A 21,765-nucleotide genomic window follows, 5' to 3' on the forward strand; every position below is an offset into this window, starting at 1 on the left:
GGGTCAGTGAACTCTGATGGGCAGCAGTGGCTTGAAGTCTTTCATAGCCTCAAAATTTGTCTTATCTTTGGCTAATAAATGTTGGTTACAGTTTTGTAGGAAATGCAAAGCAGGCAGGCTCTAAATGGCCAAAAATTATGGTTATTCAGGCCATATTTAAAACAGTTGGATCTTTAAGAATTTTGAGTTGTGAACCAGCAGGCTTTTGTTTCTAAATATAGGATTTAAATTTGAATTGCAAAGAATTTTGAGAGGCTGCAAAGTATCAACAAAAGTCATAGGTGACCTTAGAGTAAAAAAAAAAGTAACATAGTCACAAATCACATTAAATATTAGGAATACCAGATTTTGTAAGAAGTAGATCATAAAGAAGAGAAAAAAATGTAAAAGTATTTATAAGAAATACTTTTGTGTGATGTAAGGAATTTTTGCTTCCTAGGAAAACTGTAATAAAGGCCCTGAATGATTTTCCCCCTCTCCTATTAGGAGCAGACTGTTATTCAAAAATCAGTTTTTTCAGTGTAGCAGAAAGAAAATCAAATTTTGATTTTACTTCTTTGTTTGTACCACCCAAGCAACATTTCATAGTCCAGGATTCACAAGCATTTCTCTATTTGAGGATTAAACTTATCCAAATTGACCTAACAATTGCACTCATCTCACATGCTAGTAAAGTAATGCTCAAAATTCTCCAAACCAGGCTTCAGCCATACGTGAACCGTGAACTTCCTGATGTTCAAGCTGGTTTTAGAAAAGGCGGAGGAGCCAGAGATCAAATTGCCAAAATCTACTGGATCATGGAAAAAGCAAGAGAGTTCCAGAAAAACATCTACTTCTGCTTTATTGACTATGCCAAAGCCTTTGACTGTGTGGATCACAATAAACTGTGGAAAATTCTGAAAGAGATTGTAATACCAGACCACCTGACCTGCCTCTTGAGAAATCTGTATGCAGGTCAGGAAGCAACAGTTAGAACTGGACATGGAACAACAGACTGGTTCCAAATAGGAAAAGGAGTATGTCAAGGCTGTATATTGTTACCCAGCTTATTTAACTTCTATGCAGAGTACATCATGAGAAACGCTGGACTGGAAGAAACATAAGCTGGAATCAAGATTGTTGGGAGAAATATCAATAACCTCAGATATGCAGATGACAGCACCCTTATGGCAGAAAGTGAAGAGGAGCTAAAAAGCCTCTTGACGAAAGTGAAAGAGGAGAGTGAAAAGTTGGCTTAAAGGTCAACATTCAGAAAACGAAGATCATGGCATCCGGTCCCATCACTTCATGGGAAATAGATGGGGAAACAGTGGAAACAGTGTCAGACTTTATTTTTTAGGGCTCCAAAATCACTGCAGATGGTGATTGCAGCCATGAAATTAAGACGCTTACTCCTTGGAAGAAAAGTTATGACCAACCTAGATAGTATATTCAAAAGCAGAGACATTACTTTGCCCACTAAGGTCCGTCTAGTCAAGGCTATGGTTTTTCCTGTGGTCATGTGTGGATGTGAGAGTTGGACTGTGAAGAATGCTGAGCGCTGAAGAATTGATGCTTTTGAACTGTGGTGTTGGAGAAGACTCTTGAGAGTCCCTTGGACTGCAAGGAGATCCAACCAGTCCATTCTGAAGGAAATCAGTCCTGAGTGCTCCTTGGAAGGACTGATGCTAAAGCTGAAACTCCAGTATTTTGGCCACCTCATGTGAAGAGTTGACTCATTGGAAAAGACTCTGATGCTGGGAGGGATTGGGGGCAGGAGGAGAAGGGGACGACAGAAGATGAGATGGCTGGATGGCATCACGGACTCGATGGATGTAAGTCTGAGTGAACTCCAGGAGATGGTGATGAACAAGGAGGCCTGGCGTGCTGCGATTCACGGGGTCACAAAGAGTCGGACATGACTGAGTGACTGAACTGAACTGAACTGAACTGATTATCAAAATTTGGTGTGTTTCATAGCTTCTTTTCAAACCCATTATTTGTAAATATAATTCACTTTCCATCAAGCCTTCTATAAATTACTCTTCAGCTTCAAATTTCCATTTAACATTCCAATTGTTTAGAGATGTGTGGTTGATCAAAGTCCATATGACTAAGGCCTAAGATAAATCCTTTTCTTTTGCAATTGATTAAAAAGCAGACAAAACATATCCATCATTTTGTAAACATTTTTGCATTTCCTTTTTCTTTTAATTAATGTCATTCTAATCACTTTTGTTAACTATAGCTCTTATTCACTCATTCTAATGAGTCATGCTAACTATAGCCTTTAACCAGAATAACTAACTTCAATTCTACCCCTCCCTCTCCCAAACCCCCTTCTGTTGCAGGAAGGGGGACCCCTTCCAGGGCCTGAAACTGGATTCTTGTCTAACACTCGGAAATGAATTGTCTGAGGAGACACATGTGCTGACAAAGCAAGAGATTTCACTGGGAAAGGGCACCTGGGTGGAGAGCAGGAGGGTAAGGGAACCCAGGAGAACAGCTCTGCCACTTGGCTAGTCTTGGGTATTATGGTGATGGGATTAGTTTCCGGATTGTCTTTAGCCAGTCATTCTGACTCAGAGTCCTTCCTGCTGGTGCACACCTTGTTCAACCAAGATAGATGCCAGAGAGAAGGATTCTGGGAGGTGGTCAGAAATGTGGTGTCTCCTTTTGACTTTTCCTGAACTCTTCCAGTTGGTGGAGGCTTATTAGTTCTGTGTTCCTTACCAGGACCTCCTGTCATAAAACAACTCATACAAATGGTTACTATGGTGCTTGGCCAGAGTGGATGGTTTCAATCAGTGTGCTTCCCCTAACATTTCCACACCACAGACAGTTTTCAGTATGTGATAAAGAATTCTGTGCCATTCAAGGCAACTTATGAGAATAGCAGAGAGCCAGCGACCACTGCTGGTACTTTAACAATACACATCACACATCACCTTATGGTCAGGTGTATATGTTCCTTTAAGATTTATTTACACATTACTGTTAGAACGTATAAGTTTGACCATAAAGTTGGCTCATGTATGTGTTTCTAGAAGACTTCTCTCATTTCTTCTGAGAAAAAGGAAAAAAAGTCATGAGCTCAAAATCCTTTTGATTTCACAGTAGGTCTTAAAACTCCGAACAAGTCAGAAGTAACCATTTCTATTTTATTTGCATTCCCAGTTTATCTCTTACATGGAGGCCTGTTCATAAAAATTGATATAACAGAGCAAAAATACTCTTAGAAGGCAGAGCTCCCTCTTTTATGAGCTATTCAAAATCAGTCTTAATTTAAACAACCAAAAAGAAAACTTTGCTTTATTTTCTATGCCTTTTCTGGTAGCTTTGTCTATTTAAATATTTCTCTCCAGCACAACATGTTATATTTTTGACTCAGTCTACGGAAGTTTTCTCAAGAGAGATAATGAAAGAACCAACCAAAGATACAAAAGAACTACTGTTATATGAACATCATACCAGGCTAACTTCCTTTCTTTTGCAAAGACAGGACAATGTATATTTGTATACACAAACAGAGAGAAGTGCTAACCTCAGTTCTGTGTCTTTAGCTTTAGATCAAAAGTAAATCCAGAGGACAGTTTTCTGTGCTTGAGCAAATCTCACTGGTCAGTAGTGGCTACTTCAGTGTACGAAGGTCCAAGAATCAAAAAGGATCTCCAAACAATACTTGTTATGAACTTCCTAATCTGGAGCTGATCTCCAATCTAGTGGGTACAGAAGTATCTCAAATGATTTTAGGTTTTGTTGTAGTTGTTTAATTGCCAAGTTGTGTCTGATTCTTTTTGACCCCATGGACTATAGCCTGCCAGGCTTCTCTGTCCATAGTGTTCTCCAGGCAAAAATAGTGGAGTGGGTTGTTACTTCCTTCTCCAGGGGGTCTTTGTGACCCAGGAATGCATCTCCTACATTATAGGTAGATGCTTTACCACTGAGCCACAGGGGAAACTTAATTTTAGGTGTACTGATAATACAAGGCATATCAGAAGATACCACAAGTTTCAAGACAAACAGAAGAAACAAATGGAAAAAAGATCCCCTGTTGTCTACTATTTACCACCCAACAGAGACTAGATGGCTGGAGTCAATAATTAAAATCAGACTTCCAACATTTTAGTCACCAGGGGAAGAAAAATAATGATCATGTGCAGACTAGAACAGGAGTCTATCAGAGCCAGCTTAATGCAAATATCAAAACAGATCTGGAGAAGAAGATTGTAGAAACAGTCAATGATATTCACTCTGGGAATCAAGAAAGTTGGGTCTGGGATTTAGAAGTCTATACACACTGCACTTTGTAGGGCAAGACTCAGGTCTGGTGTGTGAAACGCCCTGGCTATCTCACTGGAACTCCAGCTGTGAAAGATGCAGAAGCAAAAGCAATTAAGAGAACAAAAAGATGTTTGTGTGCTAAAAATTGCAAGGAAACTACACTTTGAACTTTGGAAGGCTTTGAAAAACCTGACTACCATGTTAAAAATACAAAAGATATACGAGGGAAAAAAGCAGACAGAAGATTGCCAAGGTCACAGGCTGTTCATGCAGAAAGTCTTCTCACGTGGTCATCACAGATGGAAGGGCCGTCCGTATCAGTTGCAAGGCTTGTCGTGTTTTCCAGGAGGATCACTCACTTCGGTGATCCTGTAGTCCATGGCTCTATCAATACATACCCTGCCTCTCAACTGGAAGCATTTGGAAAATAAAATTACTTTTCAGAGGAGTTTGGTAAGCAGAGAATCAGTGCTGAATAATTTTGCAGCAGTCTTTAGTTTAAAATAGCTTCTGGGACAGGAAAGTTATTTTTACTAATGTGCCTTGTCATATGAAAATATTTTGTTCCTTAGATACTGTATCTCTCTTTTGAATACTTGTGGATAAACTTTGACAGATTTACTTTCTTTTAGGTTTCATTTCCTCAGAAGGTCAATTTATGCATGTTATATTGATTTTGACATATTCAACTTTCTTTGGAGAACCCTATTGGAATGTTCAGATGATATACATATATATATATATGCAAACACATGAATTCTATGTGCTAATTACAGTGTATTTTCTATTTCATTATATTCATTATGAAATTGGATTTAAGACTTTTTAGAAGATTGTTTTTCTTATTAACTATAATAAGAAATTTTATATTTTATTTTTAGCCCCAAATCCATTCTTAGTAAAAGTGATAAAACTGACAATAAAGTTAAAAGAATTGGACCACACATAGAGATCTTCCAAGTGTTCCGGGGAAGAAAAAAATTTGCAATAACCAAAAACATAGTTAAAATGGTCACCACCGTGCAGGCACTTGTCAGAGGGTGGCTCGAACGCAAAAGATTCCAAAGAATAATGGCCAAGGTAAAGCATATATTGAGTATTATAATGTGTTTAAGAATTCTTTGTTCTCCCAGTTTTACTGAGATATAGCTGACATATAGCACTGTACTAGTTTAAAGTATACAGAATAATGATTCAACGTACATGCATCATAAAATGATTTATCATGATGAGTTTAATGAACATTCATCATCTCCTGTAGATACAAAATTAAGAAATAGAAAAAAAAATTTCCTCATGATGAGAGCTCTTAGGTTCTCCTCTCTTAACAGCTTTCGTATATAACATATAGCAGTGTTGGTTATATTTATCATGTCATAGATTACATCCCTAGTACTCATTTGTCTTATAACTGGAAGTTTGTACCTTTCCCTGCCTTCAGCTGATTTCCCCTTCCCCTGCTTCCTGCCTCTGGTAACCACAAATCTGATGTTTTTTACTATGAGTTTGTTTATTTGCCTTTTTATTTGTTTTTGAGATGTAATTGGCCTATTAACATAACACTATGTTAATTTCCGTTATACAACAGAGGATTTGATTCTTCTATATGTTTCAAACTGATCACCGCAACAAGTGTAGTTATCATTTGTCACCATACAAAGGTATCATATAATTATTGAGCATATTCCCCACACTGTACATTTCATACCCATGGCTCATATACAACTGTAAGTTTATACCTCTTAATCTCTGTTATCTGTTTCTCTTCTCCCTTGGATTCCCTCTCCTCTGGCAAAAACCTGTTTGTATATATGACTTTTTTTTCTGTTCTATTTGTTCATTAGTGAAATCATGTAGTATTTGTCTTTCTCTGTCTGACTTATTTCACTTAGCATAATATCCTCTAGGTCAAAAAAAAAAAAAAAGGAAAAAATATCCCCTAGTTCCATCCTAATATCAACTAGGTTGTCAGAAAAGGCAAGATTTCATTTTTTTTCCACTAATGTCTCATTATATATATTATATATGCTTAATAAGTATAATATAGTATATATTATATCAACATAATTATATATACATTCATGTAATTATATATATGATTATATATAATTATAATTATATATAAAATATATAATCATATGGATGTATGATTATATAATTATAGCATATGATATATAAGCATAAATATATATGATATATGCTTTATATATATATAATATAAAACATTATATGTATGGGCTTCCCACATGGCTCAGTGGTAAAGTATCTGCCTGCCAGTGCAGGAGAGGCAGGAGACATGGGTTCAATCCCTGGGTCAGGAAGATCCCCTGGAGGAATAAATGGCAACCCACTTCAGTAGCCTTGCCTAGAGAAATCCCACGGACAGAGGAGCCTGGCAGGCTATAGTCCATGGGGTCAAAAAGAGCCTGACATGATTGAGTGTCTGAGCACATACGTTATGTATAAACCATATCTTCTTTATCCATACATTCATCAGTATATGTTTACATTCAATTAACAGACTTTTGAATAGTAACCTGGTCAATATACCTATGATTTTTCCAAAATAAAGTTCTTTGGCTTAAAAAATTGTTATGAATAATCTTCTCTTGTGACAGTTGCAGACTGTGTCAAGCTGGAGACTGTGAACAAATGCCTGGCTTATTCTTAACCCAACAGTCCTGGGACTACTTTTACCCTAAGGCTCAGAGCACCTATCTATGCATTGGTTTTGTTTCTCCTATGCTATATTCTAATTCTCTGTTTAAAGCAACTTTTATAAACAGCAGTCCTGACATTCAAAATAAATCATAAGGACCTATTTTGGTTGGGCAAATGCAGGAGAATCTGAATGGATGGATTTTAGTGAACCTTTGAGAGAACTCCAAACTTATTCTCACCTGATGTCTGCCAATAATGAAATTTAGAAAACTAACTAGAAATGAAAGAATAGGTCAGGAGTGCCCACCTGAATTGCTTGATTTTCTGTGAGGAGCCCTCTCGAATGGCCTTGTACTATATATCCTGAATACATTTCTCTGAGAACATTGAGATGCTGTTAGAACATAATCCATTTGCCTGTCTCTGTATGTATATGTATACATTCATTAATATGTACATTTTATTGTTCAGTTGCTAAGTTGTGTCTGACTCTTTGTGACCCCATGGACTGTAGCACAACAGCTCTCTGTCCTTCATTATCTCCCGGAGTTTGAGCAAATATATACATATAACATACATTTGTAGTTCTGATGATTATATAGGAAAAAGCATGTAAAACTTTGAAATAAAACATCCGTATAGCTAATCTTTCACTCATTGTGTGAAATAGCTGCTGTATTCATTTTATATGTAAAGAAACTCATGCTCAGAGAAATTAAGTCGTTTGAAAAGAGTTGCACTGCTGGTAAGTGACCAGGCTAGAATTCAAACCTTTGTCTGACCCCAAAGCCCATGCTTATTCTACACATTATATCATTGACCTACTTTATGGCTAATTGCTCCCTAATCTAATCTAAAGCCGTATCCCAGACTGGTCTCTCTAGCTCCAGATTGAGGCATTTAATTGCCTGTTTGCAAGGTCCATAGTTAAATCAGACTCCACAGAGCCTTAAATGAACTCATTTTCTTATTCCACAAACCTATTCCTTTCCTGTACTACCTATTTTGGTGAACTCACCCAACACCCATTGTCCACGCTATACACCTGGAGTTTTCTTAGTCTCCTTCAGCTCGCTCACTTCCATATTCAGTTGGTCACCACTTCTTTAATAGTTCTTACGCTACTCTTCCTCATGGGGCTCTTGCCAGATCTCCTATTCATCACCCCCTCGCATGGAGAGCTGCAGTAGTCTCCTAATTGGTCTCCCTGCCTGTAGACCTACTCCCATCTAATCTGTCATGTGCAATGGAGGAAAATTGCACTCTGATGACCTTATTCTGTTCCTTATAGTCTTTTGATGGCTCCATATTGCTTATCGGATGAACTATGAACTCTCTAGTAAACAGCGCACACGAGCTCCTTGGTCTGGCCTTTTCCCGTTGTCCAGGCTCATCACATGACACTTCTTCGTTTTTACCCTGTGCCCCAGCAAAGTCCAAATAATTTCATTCCCTGTTTGATTACTATTATTTTATGTGTTAATGCTGACCTTTCAGAGTGGATTACTCTTCCTCCCTAATGTTCCAATAAACTCCAATTCTTTCTTTAAGAACTTAAATGTCTACATCTAGAAGAAAAGCTATGACCTTGCAAGATAGATGGCATATTAAAAAGCAGAGATATTACTTGGCCAACAAAGGTCTGTCTAGTCAAAGATATGGTTTTTCCAGTAGTCATGTTTGGATGTGAGAGCTGGACTATAAAGAAAGCTGAGCACCGAAGAATTGATGCTTTTGAACCGTGGTGTTGGAGAAGACTCTTGAGAGTCCCTTGGACTGCAAGGAGATCCAACCCCTCCATCCTAAAGGAGATCAGTCCTGAATATTCATTGGAAGGACTGATGCTGAAGCTGAAACTTCAATACTTTGGCCACCTGATGCAAAGAACTGACTCACTGGACTCATTGGAAAAGACCCTAATGCTGGGAGTGATTCAAGGTGGGAGGAGAAGGTTGAGATGGCTGATGGCATCACTGACTCATTGGACATGAGTCTGAGTAGACTCCGGGAGTTGGTGATGGACAGGGAAGCCTGGCGTGCTGCAGGCCGTGGGGTTGCAAAGAGTCAGACACGACTAAATGAAGTGAAGTGAACTGAACTGAGACCCCTTCTCTGGTCCATCAAGCAGAGCTGATTCCTCCATTTCTGGTCGTTATTGTGCAAGTCACTCTGCATTTTGACCTTTTGTTTAGATGTCTGTCATGGACACTGCAATCTGTATGACCTGTTTGGGAGTACATACTTTTTTTATTTATAATACCACATATTGTTTTGACACATAGAGTCTCTCTCATTTTAACTACATTCACTTATTTGCTGCTTTTCATGTTTATTTACTTGTTTGTGTATGTTTATGTTGTTTTCTGTCGTGTCTGCTACTATGTTCAATACCTAGAACAGTGCTTAGCGTGTGACAGGTACTCAACAAATGACTTTTTGAATGAATTAATTAATACAACAAAATATAGAAGTTTGTCAGGGCACTAAAGATTCATATATATATAAGATGTGTATATAAGCATGTATAAATAAATATAGCATGTCATATGCATGCATTATACATATGATAATGTAATTCATGTCCTACTCTTTGCAACCCCATGGACTATACAGTCCATGGAATTCTCCAGGCCAGAATACTGGCGTGAATTGCCATTCCCTTCTGCAGGGGATCTTCCCAACCCAGGGAGTGAACCCAGGTCTCCCACATTGCAGGTGGATTCTTTACCAGCTGAGCCACCAGGGAAGCCCAAGGACACTGGAGTGGGTAACCTATCCATTCTCCAGGGGATCTTCCTGATCCAGGAATCAGGAAGAACCAGGGTCTTCTGCATTGCAGGCGGATTCTCTACAAGCTGAGCTACCAGGGATGCCCAGTTATATCATAATTTAACTCAATTACAGCAGTTCCTAATGTTTACCACCATCCATAACATTTGGGACAAAATAGGTCTAGAAAACTTAGAGAGCAGGAATGGGCCCAAGATGATAATGAAAGGGAGAGACTGACAGAGAAAAATTTTAATTTCTATATGGAAGTAAAATTTGAAATGAAAAGAGTGAGAAGCCTTTCTGAAGGATCCCAACAAATATAAACTAGATTGTTGATTTCAGTTTGGTTGTAAAACTTGTTACAGTCATGGATTTTCTTTTCTATTCCACCATTGGTATGCTACTTTGTATATTGGATGGCTGCTCTGTTGATATAGTTAATGTTGTTTTGCTCATTGTTGAAACGCTTGTATGGCAGGCCGGTAATGCATACGTAGTCCGGTTCCAGGGTTGAGCCTGTGTGCAGGGTTGCTGTTGGGGGAATTCTTGATAGACTTTCTGGTCTAGAGGCCACAGCGTATCACTGGATAACTGTCAGGACTGTGGCAATCCCTCCACTGGGAAACCTCCATAGTCATATTGTTTGGCTCCCACTTCAGAGCTTATGACTGTTGACGGTATCTGCTAGAATGCCACTTTAAGGTACCTCAAGAGACTAAACAATTTCTATCTTTTCTGTGAAATACTCCAGATTGGGTTTATTTAGAAATAATGAAGCAGCATTTTATTTTATCAGCGATAAGGAGGCTACAGAGATTGCTGCATTTAACTATCAGCATTATTTATTTCCAGGCTTCCTAGGTAGTACAGTCGTAAAGAATCCTTCCCCAGTGCAGGTGATGCAGGAGACAAGGGTGAGATCCCTGGGTTGGGAGGATCCCCTGGAGGAAAAATTGGCCACCCCCTCCAGTATCCTTGCCTGAAAAATTTCACAGAGAAAGGGGCCTGGTAGGCTACAGTTCAAAGGGTCACAAAGAGCTGGACATGACTGAGTGCCCAAGCACGCATGCACAAACAGGGAGAACTATATTAATATATTCTAGAATACTTTAAAAAATTGATCATAGTTGCTATTTACTTGACCTGATTTCTTGCCTGGTGCATAGAGCAAATAGTCCAGACAGAAATGGAGGAAGTCTCAGGTATTTAATAATGAGAACTTAGAAGGACCATTTAACCCAAAGGCTTCTGTCTGGTATGGGAGTAGTCCCACAAAACTGAGATCTGGAGGATGAAGAGTAATTGTGTTTTGTCTGGGAAGTGTGTTTTGTCTGTGTAGACTGGGAAGTTGAGAGAGTGTAGGCCCAGGGAAAGAAAATATCAGTGGCCTTAGGTGAGACAGAATATTTGGAGGGCGGGTTGGGAGGACATTGGCAATAGAGGGACATGAAGATAGGAACAGATGAACAGTGTTCTTAAAACCACACTAAGGAGTTTATGCTTAGTGTATCAGAATGGATGACTTTAGAGGAGGTGAATGATGTGGAAGAGATTTGCTATTTTAGCAAAATTACTGGCTCTGGATGATGAATTGAGTAAAGAGAATGACAAAATTAGAGAAGGAACCACTAGTATGCTTATTCAGTAATCCATGGTGTGTGAGTGTTGACTTGGGGCACGGCTGGAGAAATGGACAGGAGATAGGGTATTGAAATTGATTGGATTTGAAGATGAGGAAGTGGGAGGAGTCAATAATGGTTCTGAGGCTATTGTCTTGAACAACATGACGAATGGTTGTGAAATATAGAACTTAGGAGGAGTGAGTAGGAGAGGTGGAGGGAAAGGAAGGGAGGTAGAGTCCATTTTTCAACACTGAGCTTCAAGTGCCTCTGCAACATCCTTGAGACGTCTGGGAAGCAGTTGGGTATATGAATCTAAAGCTCAGAAAGATGACTGGGCCACAGGGAAGCATTTGGGATTCATGAGAAGTTCTAAAACTTTTTCTACTAACACACTTGAAGAATACAAAACTCTCCCACACATTAAATGGTTCAATCTGGCAATGATTATCACTTTGTCTCTGAGAAAGATCTTTCTCCAGATGCCTGCATGGCTTTCTTACTTCATTCATGTCTCTGCTCACTGTGACATTATCAAAAACCTTGCCCAATACTACCCTATTAAAAAAAAAACAAAAACAAACACTTACTCTGATCATTCCTATTCTATTAAAAACACTATTGTTCTTTGCACTACTTACTACCATGTAATACATATTTGTTCATTGGATTATTGTCCCTTCTATCAGGAATTTTTTATGTTCATTAATCTAGTGCCAAGGTGTAGAATATTCAGAGTTCATGTTTTTGAATAAATTATTTTCAACACAGTGGAGGAGGGGTGAGAGGATGTACAATTTTCTTCTGCTCCCCACCCAAGGATGCCCTCCTGTACTCTGCCTTCATCCATAGATTTGAGAATCAGTATTAGTGGTACTGTCTAGAGCCATTGGAGTTTATGTCATTGTCCAGAGAGTATATAAAGTAAGGATAGTGAAAGTGAAGTCGCTCAGTTGTGTCCGACTCTTTGCGACCCGTGGTCTGTAGCCCACCAAGCTCCTCCATCCATGGGATTCTCCGGGCAAGAATACTGGAGTGGGTTGCCATTTCCTTCTCCAAAAGTAAGGATAGAGGCATATGAAGATAAAAGTGAGAAAGACCAATGCTCAGAGGGGAAGCCAGAGGTGAGGATTTCACAAACAATGAAACAATAGCTAGAGACATATGAAGAAAACTGAAACGTGTTAGATCAGGGAAGTTCAGGCATGGTGTGATAAAGAGGGTCAGGTCAGTTTTCCCAATGCTTCTAGGAATGAAGGCCTAGGCAAAAATGGGTAGAAAATGTGAACTAGTGCTTCACAGTAGAATAAATATAAATGGTTAGTAAACATGGTAAGAGGCTACTCTTGCTAGTAATCAAAGAAATTGAGTACCACTAAGAATCATATAGTAGTGGAATTAACTAAACAAGAAATAAATTCATTACTTAGAAACAAAGAACATGATTGTATCAAATACAAAGCAGACTTTTATTTGTAAAAAAAAATTAATCCTGATGTATGATAAGCATGATACATTTACAGTTTAAGTCAACATGGATTGGAAAATTATAATCGAAATTTGCATTGTCTATTATTTAAATATTTCTGTTGTATCAATTTGTACATTTTTCTGATTAATTCTGTCTTCAGAAAAATTTAGGAATATAGTGAAAGATTTGCATACTGAGATGACATGGCATCGTAACTAAGGCATATTTCTGTGCAGAAGGCTGGCAGAGAGGCATGCTATAATAAGAAGCACACAGATGGACGACTGCCATTTTCTCTGACCAACTTCTTAACCATGAAAACCTCCTAGGTAGCCTTCTGAATGCCTCAGATCTGAGAAGGGTTTCTTCATGAGATAGGTTGTGTCCACAAAAGAGTATTTATTAAATTTGGAGGAAAAAACACTCAGCTTGGGTTTGGTGACTGCCCAAACGTTCCCTCTCCCTCAGCAAATGTCACCATCCAACTAAGCAGCACTCTAAGCAGGGACCTTTTGGTTTATATTCTAAGAATACAATTAAAACAGTGCTTGATTCTTTATTTAAGCAAGAGAAACTTACTGACAGATTTAAGCGGAAAGGTATTGAATAAAATTTTGGGCAGAGGTCTGAAGAAGTAAGCTCAGAAACATAGAGGAATGATGAAGGCTAGCCTAGATAGCTCCCTGGACTGCAGTCAAATCCTGCACAAATTCTGATGCAACCGCTGAATCCTGTACTCCCTCCGCAAATGCCACCCTTGGAAAATGGATATTGTGCCAAGGTGACTCTTCCAGACAAATAGATTTCCCACTGTTTCCCTTTTAAAAGCATTATTAGTTTCTAGTCAAAACCTGAGGCTTGTGTAGATAATGGATGAGGCTTTGTCACATGTCTGCATCCTAGCAACAGTGGAGGTTTGGTCGTGAGCATCTGATTCGTGGCTTCAAATCAAAGGACAGGAGCTCTGCCTTCTACTAAGATTCACATGGTGGGGAGTGCTTCTAAAGTGTGACCCATTCATTATTTAAAGCAAAACAAGGCAACAACAGCGAACAAAGTGACAAAGCTCTATTGAACAAAAGGGAGACTAAAATTACACATTGGAAAATGTAATTAAATGTTGAAAGACACTAGCAAACATTAAGAATCTGCCCAATTCTGATGGAATTCAGGTGGAAGGAGAAAAGGAAAGCAGTGAAATTATGCTAATTGTTTTTCAAGTAAATCAAGAAATATTGTTTCATTGAAAATTTTGACAAATTAAGAAATATAGGCTTAAACATAGTATCTAAAAATGTCAGAGAAGAACCATAAAACTAAACAAAAGTGAAGAAAAATAATAAAACCAACCTTTAAAGAATCACACAAAACAAAATAAATGACAAGAGCAAGAACAATCGATCATAAGTGTAATAATAAATAAACTAGGAAAGAACTAGAACAAAAATGTACAGAATGGGTGAAAAATAAGAAATTCAAGTAAGAGGACTATAGTATATAATTAAAAGTGTGGACTGTGAAGTATCCTCGTTGTGGATTTAGAACCAATTCTGTAATTTACTAACTATAGGACCTTGGGAAAGCTAAAGATTTTATGCTTTAGGGTTTTTATTTGTGTAATAGTATGCAAAGCATATCAAAGGAAAGCAGACTCAGAAGAAATTTCATGAACTTAAATAGATTCCTAAAAATATAATGAAAATTGGTGAATGAAGTTTTTAATTCAAGAAGTCAAGAAGGAGAAAAGAAACCTTAAAAAAGGAATTAATAAAGATAAGTAGAGAAAGTAATGAGCTAGAAAATATAAAATGTAAAAATAATTGAACGGATAAATAAGATGGAACTGGTTATTTAGAAAAAAATGAAATAGATGAATTTTTATACTTTTTTAAAAGTTTATTTGAGTAGAATGTAGAAAATGTGCATACAGAAAAATATAGTCACAAATAAAATACAAGCTGATAGAACAGGTATTACATATGATCAAACCTGAAAAAATCCAGTGAAAAATAAGTACAACACATAAATATACAGTTTCTGAAAGAAAGAAAATACAAGGATTTGAGCACCCAGAGTGGACAGAATCATCCATTACAGAGTAATGCCTTAATAAAACTTTTTTTTTTTTCTGGCTAAGTGGGCTACATATTATAGAAATCTCTACACCAACCTAGGAAGCTTCTATGAAATTATTGAATACTGAAACTTCTACGTTATGGCAAGCATAAGTATGTGATGCCAAAGCAATTCAAAATGATGTTCTCTAGATTGTACCACTCTATGATGCAGGTACTTTGCTAACCTTATTTAGAAACATAAATAAATGCTCTAAGAAACTGGGTGAAATAGATGAAATGAATAGGACACAAGCAGATTCAGTATAAATAACAGAAATATATAAGGAGTTCAATTGTTTATATTGCTATTTTATAGGCTTTCTATCATGGACCAGATTTGAGGACAGTTATAAATATGTACTGCAGACAAATCCATCGTGTTAAATATCGACTTGGTCTTTGGAGGACAAGACAAATTATAAACCTCACAGAGTTGGAGGAATGGATGGACAGAAAAAAATGTGAGTGATGCTGTCCTTTCTGATTTGATTTTAGGTTTGAAATTTATTTAACCATTAAAACCATACATATAATTACCCATGGAAAACACAAGTAGACAATATTTTTATTGTTGCAAGCTATTTGCATTTTAAGGTGACATATGAGGATTAATATTAGGATTCCATTTTGGCTGGAAAAAAAAAAAAAGGAAATTTAAAAGGAAGATAGCTGAAGAATCAGATTTCAGATGGAACATGAACCAGAGTAGCTCCAGAGACCTAGGGAGCAAAAAATAAGGGGCCATCTCTTATTTGCCTCTGGGGGGATGCAAAAGATGCTATCACTTTATGACTTTTTATTCTTGAGCTTTAAATTTAAATTCTAGGGAGAGAACTCCTGGTTGGTTTAGCATGAGTTATATCTTCAACACCTTGCCTTGGTGTAGGACAAAGAAATTTGATTGGGAGTTGCATAGGGGCTATATTCACTGGAGGGAGGGAGGAGCTCCCAAAGGAAAAACTATGTATTTATAACAGAATAGAAGTTCATGGACACTGAGGAGATGAAACAACAGTTCTCCAATTTCTATTTTAATTTTCAGAGGTCCTGATTTTTATTATATTTAGTATTGCTTAGGATTAGGATGAATATTACAGTTTGTTTCTTGATTTAAAAATAAATGAAGACTTCTGGTTTTTGCTTTTGCATGTAAGGAGCTTGGAGGTCATCACTCCAACTTAACAACAAATAAAAAATCTGAACAGAGTAAAACATCAACAACTCTTCCTAGGCCTTTAAGAGAGGGGAGGAGGATACAGGGCAAACTGGAAAGACAGGCTTGCAAATACAGGCAGTCTCAGGTTACCAGAGCAGAGACTCATGAGCAGAATCTGATGTGGGAACCAGCACTTGGTTAAGAAAAATGACTGTAATTGACAAATGGCTGCTGGCTCAATATGGACAACATTGAGTTAAAAATTCCAGGAGGATCCAGTCATAAATGGACCTCCACAGTAGTGTGATATTTACCTACAGAAGCTCAATCAGATTCCCAGGATAATTATGAGAAAATGAACCATTTTGAAATATGCCAGATCACTCTGTTCTTCTTAATAAGGCCTGCCTTCAGGGAAAACTAATTAACCAGAACCTAACCTGTTGGTTATTAGCAGAGCCTAATCAAGAATACACAGAACTGTACAAAAAAGATCTTCATGACCTGGATAATAATAATGATGTGATCACTCACCTAGAGCCAGACATCCTGGAATGTGAAGTCACGTGGGCCTTAGAAAGCATCACTACAAACAAAGCTAGTGAAGGTGATGGCATTCCAGTTGAGCTATTTCAAATCCTGAAAGATGATGCTGTGAAAGTGCTGCACTCAATATGCCAGCAAATTTGGAAAACTCAGCAGTGGCCACAGGACTGGGAAAGGTCAGTTTTCATTCCAATCCCAAAGAAAGGCAATGCCAAAGAATGCTCAAACTACTGCACAATTGCACTCATCTCACACGCTAGTAAAGAAATGCTCAAAATTCTCCAAGCCAGGCTTCAGCAATACGTGAACTGTGAAATTCCATATGTTCAAGCTGGTTTTAGAAAAGGCAGAGGAACCAGAGATCAAATTGCCAACATTTGCTAGATCATCGAAAAAGCAAGAGAGTTCCAGAAAAACATCTATTTCTGCTTTATTGACTATGCCAAAGCCTTTGACTGTGTGGATCACAATAAACTGTGGAAAATTCTAAAAGAGATTGTAATACCAGACCACCTGACCTGCCTCTTGAGAAGCCTATATGCAGGTCAGGAAGCAACAGTTAGAACTGGACATGGAACAACAGACTGGTTCCAAATAGGAAAAGGAGTATGTCAAGGCTGTGTATTGTCACCCTGCTTATTTAGCTTACATGCAGAGTACATCATGAGAAATGCTGGACTGGAAGAAGCACAAGCTGGAATCAAGATTCCTGGGAGAAATATCAATCACCTCAGATATGCAGATGACACCACCCTTATGCCAGACAGTGAAGAGGAGCTAAAAAGCCTCTTGATGAAAGTGAAAGAGGAGAGTGAAAAGTTGGCTTAAAGCTCAACATTCAGAAAATGAAGATCATGGCATCTTGTCCCATCACATCATGGGAAATAGATGGAGAAACGGTGGAAACAGTGTCAGACTATTTTCAGGGCTCCAAAATGACTTCAGATGGTGATTGCAGCCATGAAATTAAAAGATGCTTACTCCTTGGAATGAAAGTTATAACCAACCTAGACAGCATATTAAAAAGCAGAGATGTAACTTTACCAACAAAGGTCCAAAAAGTCAAGGCTATGGTTTTTCCAGTGGTCATGTATGGATGTGAGACTTGGACTGTGAAGAAAGCCGAGCACTGAAGAATTAATGCTTTTGAACTGTGGTGTTGGAGAAGACTCTTGAGAGTCCCTTGGACTGCAAGGAGATCCAAACAATCCATCCTAAAGGAGACCAGTCCTGGGTGTTCATTGTAAGGACTGATGCTGAAGTTGAAACTCCAATACTTTGGCCACCTCATGTGAAGAGTTGACTCATTGGAAAAGACTCTGATGGGAGGGATTGGGGGCAAGAGGAGAAGGGGACAACCGAGGATGAGATGGCTGGATGGCATCACTGACTCAATGAACATGGGTTTGGGTGAACTCCGGGAGTTGGTGATGGACACAGAGGCTGGGCTTGCTGCGATTCATGGGGTAGCAAGAGAATAGGAAGGCAAGCCACTTAATGAAGGAAAATATTTGGAAAAGAAATGTCTAAACAGGAACTATTATCCAGAATATACAATGAGCTCTTAAAACTCAACAATAAAGTTAACAACTTGATTAAAATATGGGCCAAAGGTCTCAACAGAGACCTCAGGAAAGAAGATATACAGAAAACAGTTAAATGCATGGAATAATCCTTCACATCATTTGTTTTCAGGGAAATGAAAGTTAAAACTAAAAGAAATACCACTACACATCTATTAGAATGACCAAAATCCAGAACACTGACAATACCAAAATGCTGATAAGAATGTGGAGTATTATTTCACATTGTTGGTGTAAAATCAAAACAATACAGCCATTATGAAATACAGTTTGGTGTGTGTGTGCTAAATTGCTTCAGTCGTTGTCAACTCTTTGTGAGTGAAGTAGCCCGCCAGGCTCCTCTGTCCATGGAATTCCCCAGGCAAGAATACTGCAGTGGGTTGCCATGCCCTCCTCCAGGGGCCTTCCTGATCCAGGGATCAAACTCACATCTCTTATGTCACCTGCATTGGCAGGCAGGTTTTTTATCATTAGTGCCATTTGGGAACCCCTAAACATGCTTTTATTATGCAATCCAGCAATCATTCTCCTTGGTATTTAGCCACAGGAGGTTTATATTCACACAGAACCTGCACATGGATATCTATGGCAGCTTTTTTGTAATTGCCAAAGCTTGGAAGGGCTTCCAAGTTGTCAACCTACAGTAGTAGGTAAATGTGTAAATAAACTGGTACATCCAGAAGATGAAATATTTCATTTTAAGGAGAAATGAAGCAGTCATGAAAATATATGGAGTAAACTTGACTGCATATTATTAAGTGTAAGAGGCCAATTTGAAAAGGCTACATACTATATGATTCCAACTACCAGATACTTGGGAAAAGGCAAAACTGTGGAGAAAATGAAAAGGTCGATGGTTGCTAGGGGTGGCTTGGGGTGGGAAGAAGGATGGATTAGCAAGCACAGAGCTTTAGGACCATGGAACTATTTTGTACATTATTCCAGTGATGGATACACAAACCCAAAGAATGTACGCAACACCGAGAGTGAGCCATACGGTGAACGATTGACCTTAGTGATCAGGATGCATCAGGTCAGCGTAGGTTCATCCTTGGTAACAGAGGCACCGCTTGGTGCATCCACTGGTAACTGATAATGAAAGTGAAAGTGAAAGTGAAGTCGCTCAGTCGTGTCCGACTCTTTGCGACCCCGTGGACTGTAGCCCTCCAGGCTCCTCCGTCCATGGGATTCTCCAGGCGAGAATACTAGAGTGGGTTGCCATTTCATTCTCCAGGGGATCTTCCCAACCCAGGGATCAAACCCAGGCCTCCCGCATTGCAGGCAGATGCTTTAACCTCTGAGCCACCAGGGAAGCCCCTAGGGGCAGGCAAATTATGCTTGAGTGGAGATAAAGGGCTTAAGAGAAATTTTTGTACCTCCATCTCAATTTTGTTTTCGATATAAAACTGCTTTTGTAACTTTTCTTTAAAAAAAATTGAAACAGTAATAACAAAATGATGCGAGTAAATATTATTTAATCAGAATCAGCAACTTATTGCCTTATAATGTAAAGATGCTACATTTTTGATAGTTTTAGCTAGTCATAAAATGTTTATTTTACAGTGGACTGTAAGTTCCAAGAAGACAAGGACTGTGATTGTTTTGTTCAATAGCACACACACACTATTAACAAATACCAGTTTATCAGAAGGGCTCGAAAATATTTTTGAGAGAATAGATTTCATTAACTTTATTAATTATGCTAAAGTTATGTATCAAAAATATTTACCAATAACCAGAATTCTTCAAGCTAGAATGCCTCACTTTCTGTGGCTGGAGGTTAAGGAAGAAAGAGATCAGAGAGAGAAAAAGAGAGATTCTAGCCATGGGACTCTGATCAGTTCCCCCCATCCAGCAGCTTGGTTTTCAGGGAAAAAAAAAAAAAAAAGGCGTGAAGGAGCAAAGCGTTTGAGGGATGGAAAGGCAAAAAGAAAGAGAAAACAAGTAAGGGAGACAGAGAAAGAGAAAACTCTTTGCTCACTGAGAAACTACAGAGGGACCTCCCTGGTGGGCCAGGGGCCTAGGGCTCTGTGCTCGCGATGCAGGGAGGTGGGTCCCATCCTGATCAGGGAACTGCATCCCAAGTGCTGCCGCCGAGAGTTCGCCTGCCTCAACTGAAGATCCTGCGTGCCACAACCTAGATCAACGGCCCCTCATGCTGCAGCTAGGTCTGGGTGCAGCCAAATTAATTGATTAAATAAAAAGAAACTCCTGGGACTCCATTTACTTAAAAATCCTTTAAAATTTGAGAGGGAATACTATCTTATTGGGGAGTTGATCCCAGGAAATATTGTTAGTAGAATGGAGAGATGAGAAGAGAAGACAGAGAAGAGAATGCAGGAAGAACGTAAGTGCATTCTCCCCCAGAGAATGTGGGCAACCAGAGCTTAGTCCCTCTAGGGAACAATGGAGCCATCTTGCCACAAGGGCTGTGTTTATCCACCGACTCCCCCAGGGCCACTCCGAGAGGAGCCTTGCTTCCCTGGCACTTTTGACTCACTGCACAGGTGGCCGGAGTAGAGTCCTGCAGCCAGAGGGAGCCCTTCGGCAATGAAATGTAGGTGCTGGCAATTTAAAAAGTCAGGTTAGTTTGCACAGATATGTAAGGGACAAGGCAATATGAATGGAGAAAACATAGCAACTGTTCTAGTTTGCTTGTTTGGATATAGAGAGACAGTCATAGAGATACTTAATAGACATTTATGTTTATTTTCAGCTGTGTTTCAGAATCTGGAATAGCCACTTGTATTCAGGCAATGGGCTTCCCAAGCAGTGCTAGTGGTAAAGAATCTGCCTGCTCCATGCAGGAGACCTAAGCTAGATGCAGGTTCAATCCCTGGGTGGGGAAGACCCCCAGGAGAAGGGAATGGGTACTCACTCCAGTATTCGTACCTGGAGAATCCCGTGGACAGAGGAGCCTGGTGGGGTATGGTCCATAGAAGGACATAGACTGGTCGCAGAGAAGGAGAGGACTGAAGAACTTAGCCCTTACAATCACTAAACATTTCTTGACCTTGTTGATATCTCAGGACTGTCCACCTCAACCGACTGGATACATGAATGGATTGAAAATTGAAGTCCATATTATTGATTATCAGGATGATATATTCACTTAGAAACCACTCTGGTGCCTTTTGTCATTTGGAGCCCATATTTCAGAGCTAAACCTATATTGAGCACAGACCTTCTCATCTTATAAATGTTGATTAACAGTCAGTTTCAAGGGGTTAATCCATATACTTCAGAATGGAGACTCAATTTAACCTTTTTGAAAAGAAAAAATGGAGAACTACGCTTAAAAATCATGTGTGTTAATTCTCTTGGGCATTATCTAAACCTTGTCTAACATCAAGTATGGTAAGTAGGTGAGGGATGGATCAGCTGAATGGTTTTCTGGGGAAGTCTTGAGCCAGGAGTCACAAAAAACATTAAAATAGGAAGTAGAAGTGCATGATGTCAGCAAAAGGTAGACACCGTAAGGGCAAAATCAGCAGTAACGTAAACAGTCCAAAGTGGAATCACCAAGTAGTTAAAATATGGGTAGAAGTCAAAAAGAGATGAAAAAATCGGAAATCAA

The 21,765-nt window shown here is 38.8% G+C and overlaps 1 protein-coding gene across 1 annotated transcript in view; it reads left to right on the forward strand.

The window, feature by feature from the left end:
* The window catches only part of IQCM (IQ motif containing M), a 594,059-nt gene that overhangs the window by 262,158 nt on the left and 310,136 nt on the right, over positions 1 to 21,765 (forward strand). Inside the window, exons 12-13 of the mRNA XM_060400977.1 lie at positions 5,145 to 5,343; positions 15,220 to 15,364. Of these exons, the coding sequence (XP_060256960.1) occupies positions 5,145 to 5,343; positions 15,220 to 15,364 (344 nt within the window). The remainder of the gene's footprint in view (positions 1 to 5,144; positions 5,344 to 15,219; positions 15,365 to 21,765) is intronic.

The sequence above is a fragment of the Ovis aries genome, chromosome 17 (assembly GCF_016772045.2).
Source record: "Ovis aries strain OAR_USU_Benz2616 breed Rambouillet chromosome 17, ARS-UI_Ramb_v3.0, whole genome shotgun sequence".
Lineage (NCBI taxonomy): Eukaryota > Metazoa > Chordata > Mammalia > Artiodactyla > Bovidae > Ovis > Ovis aries.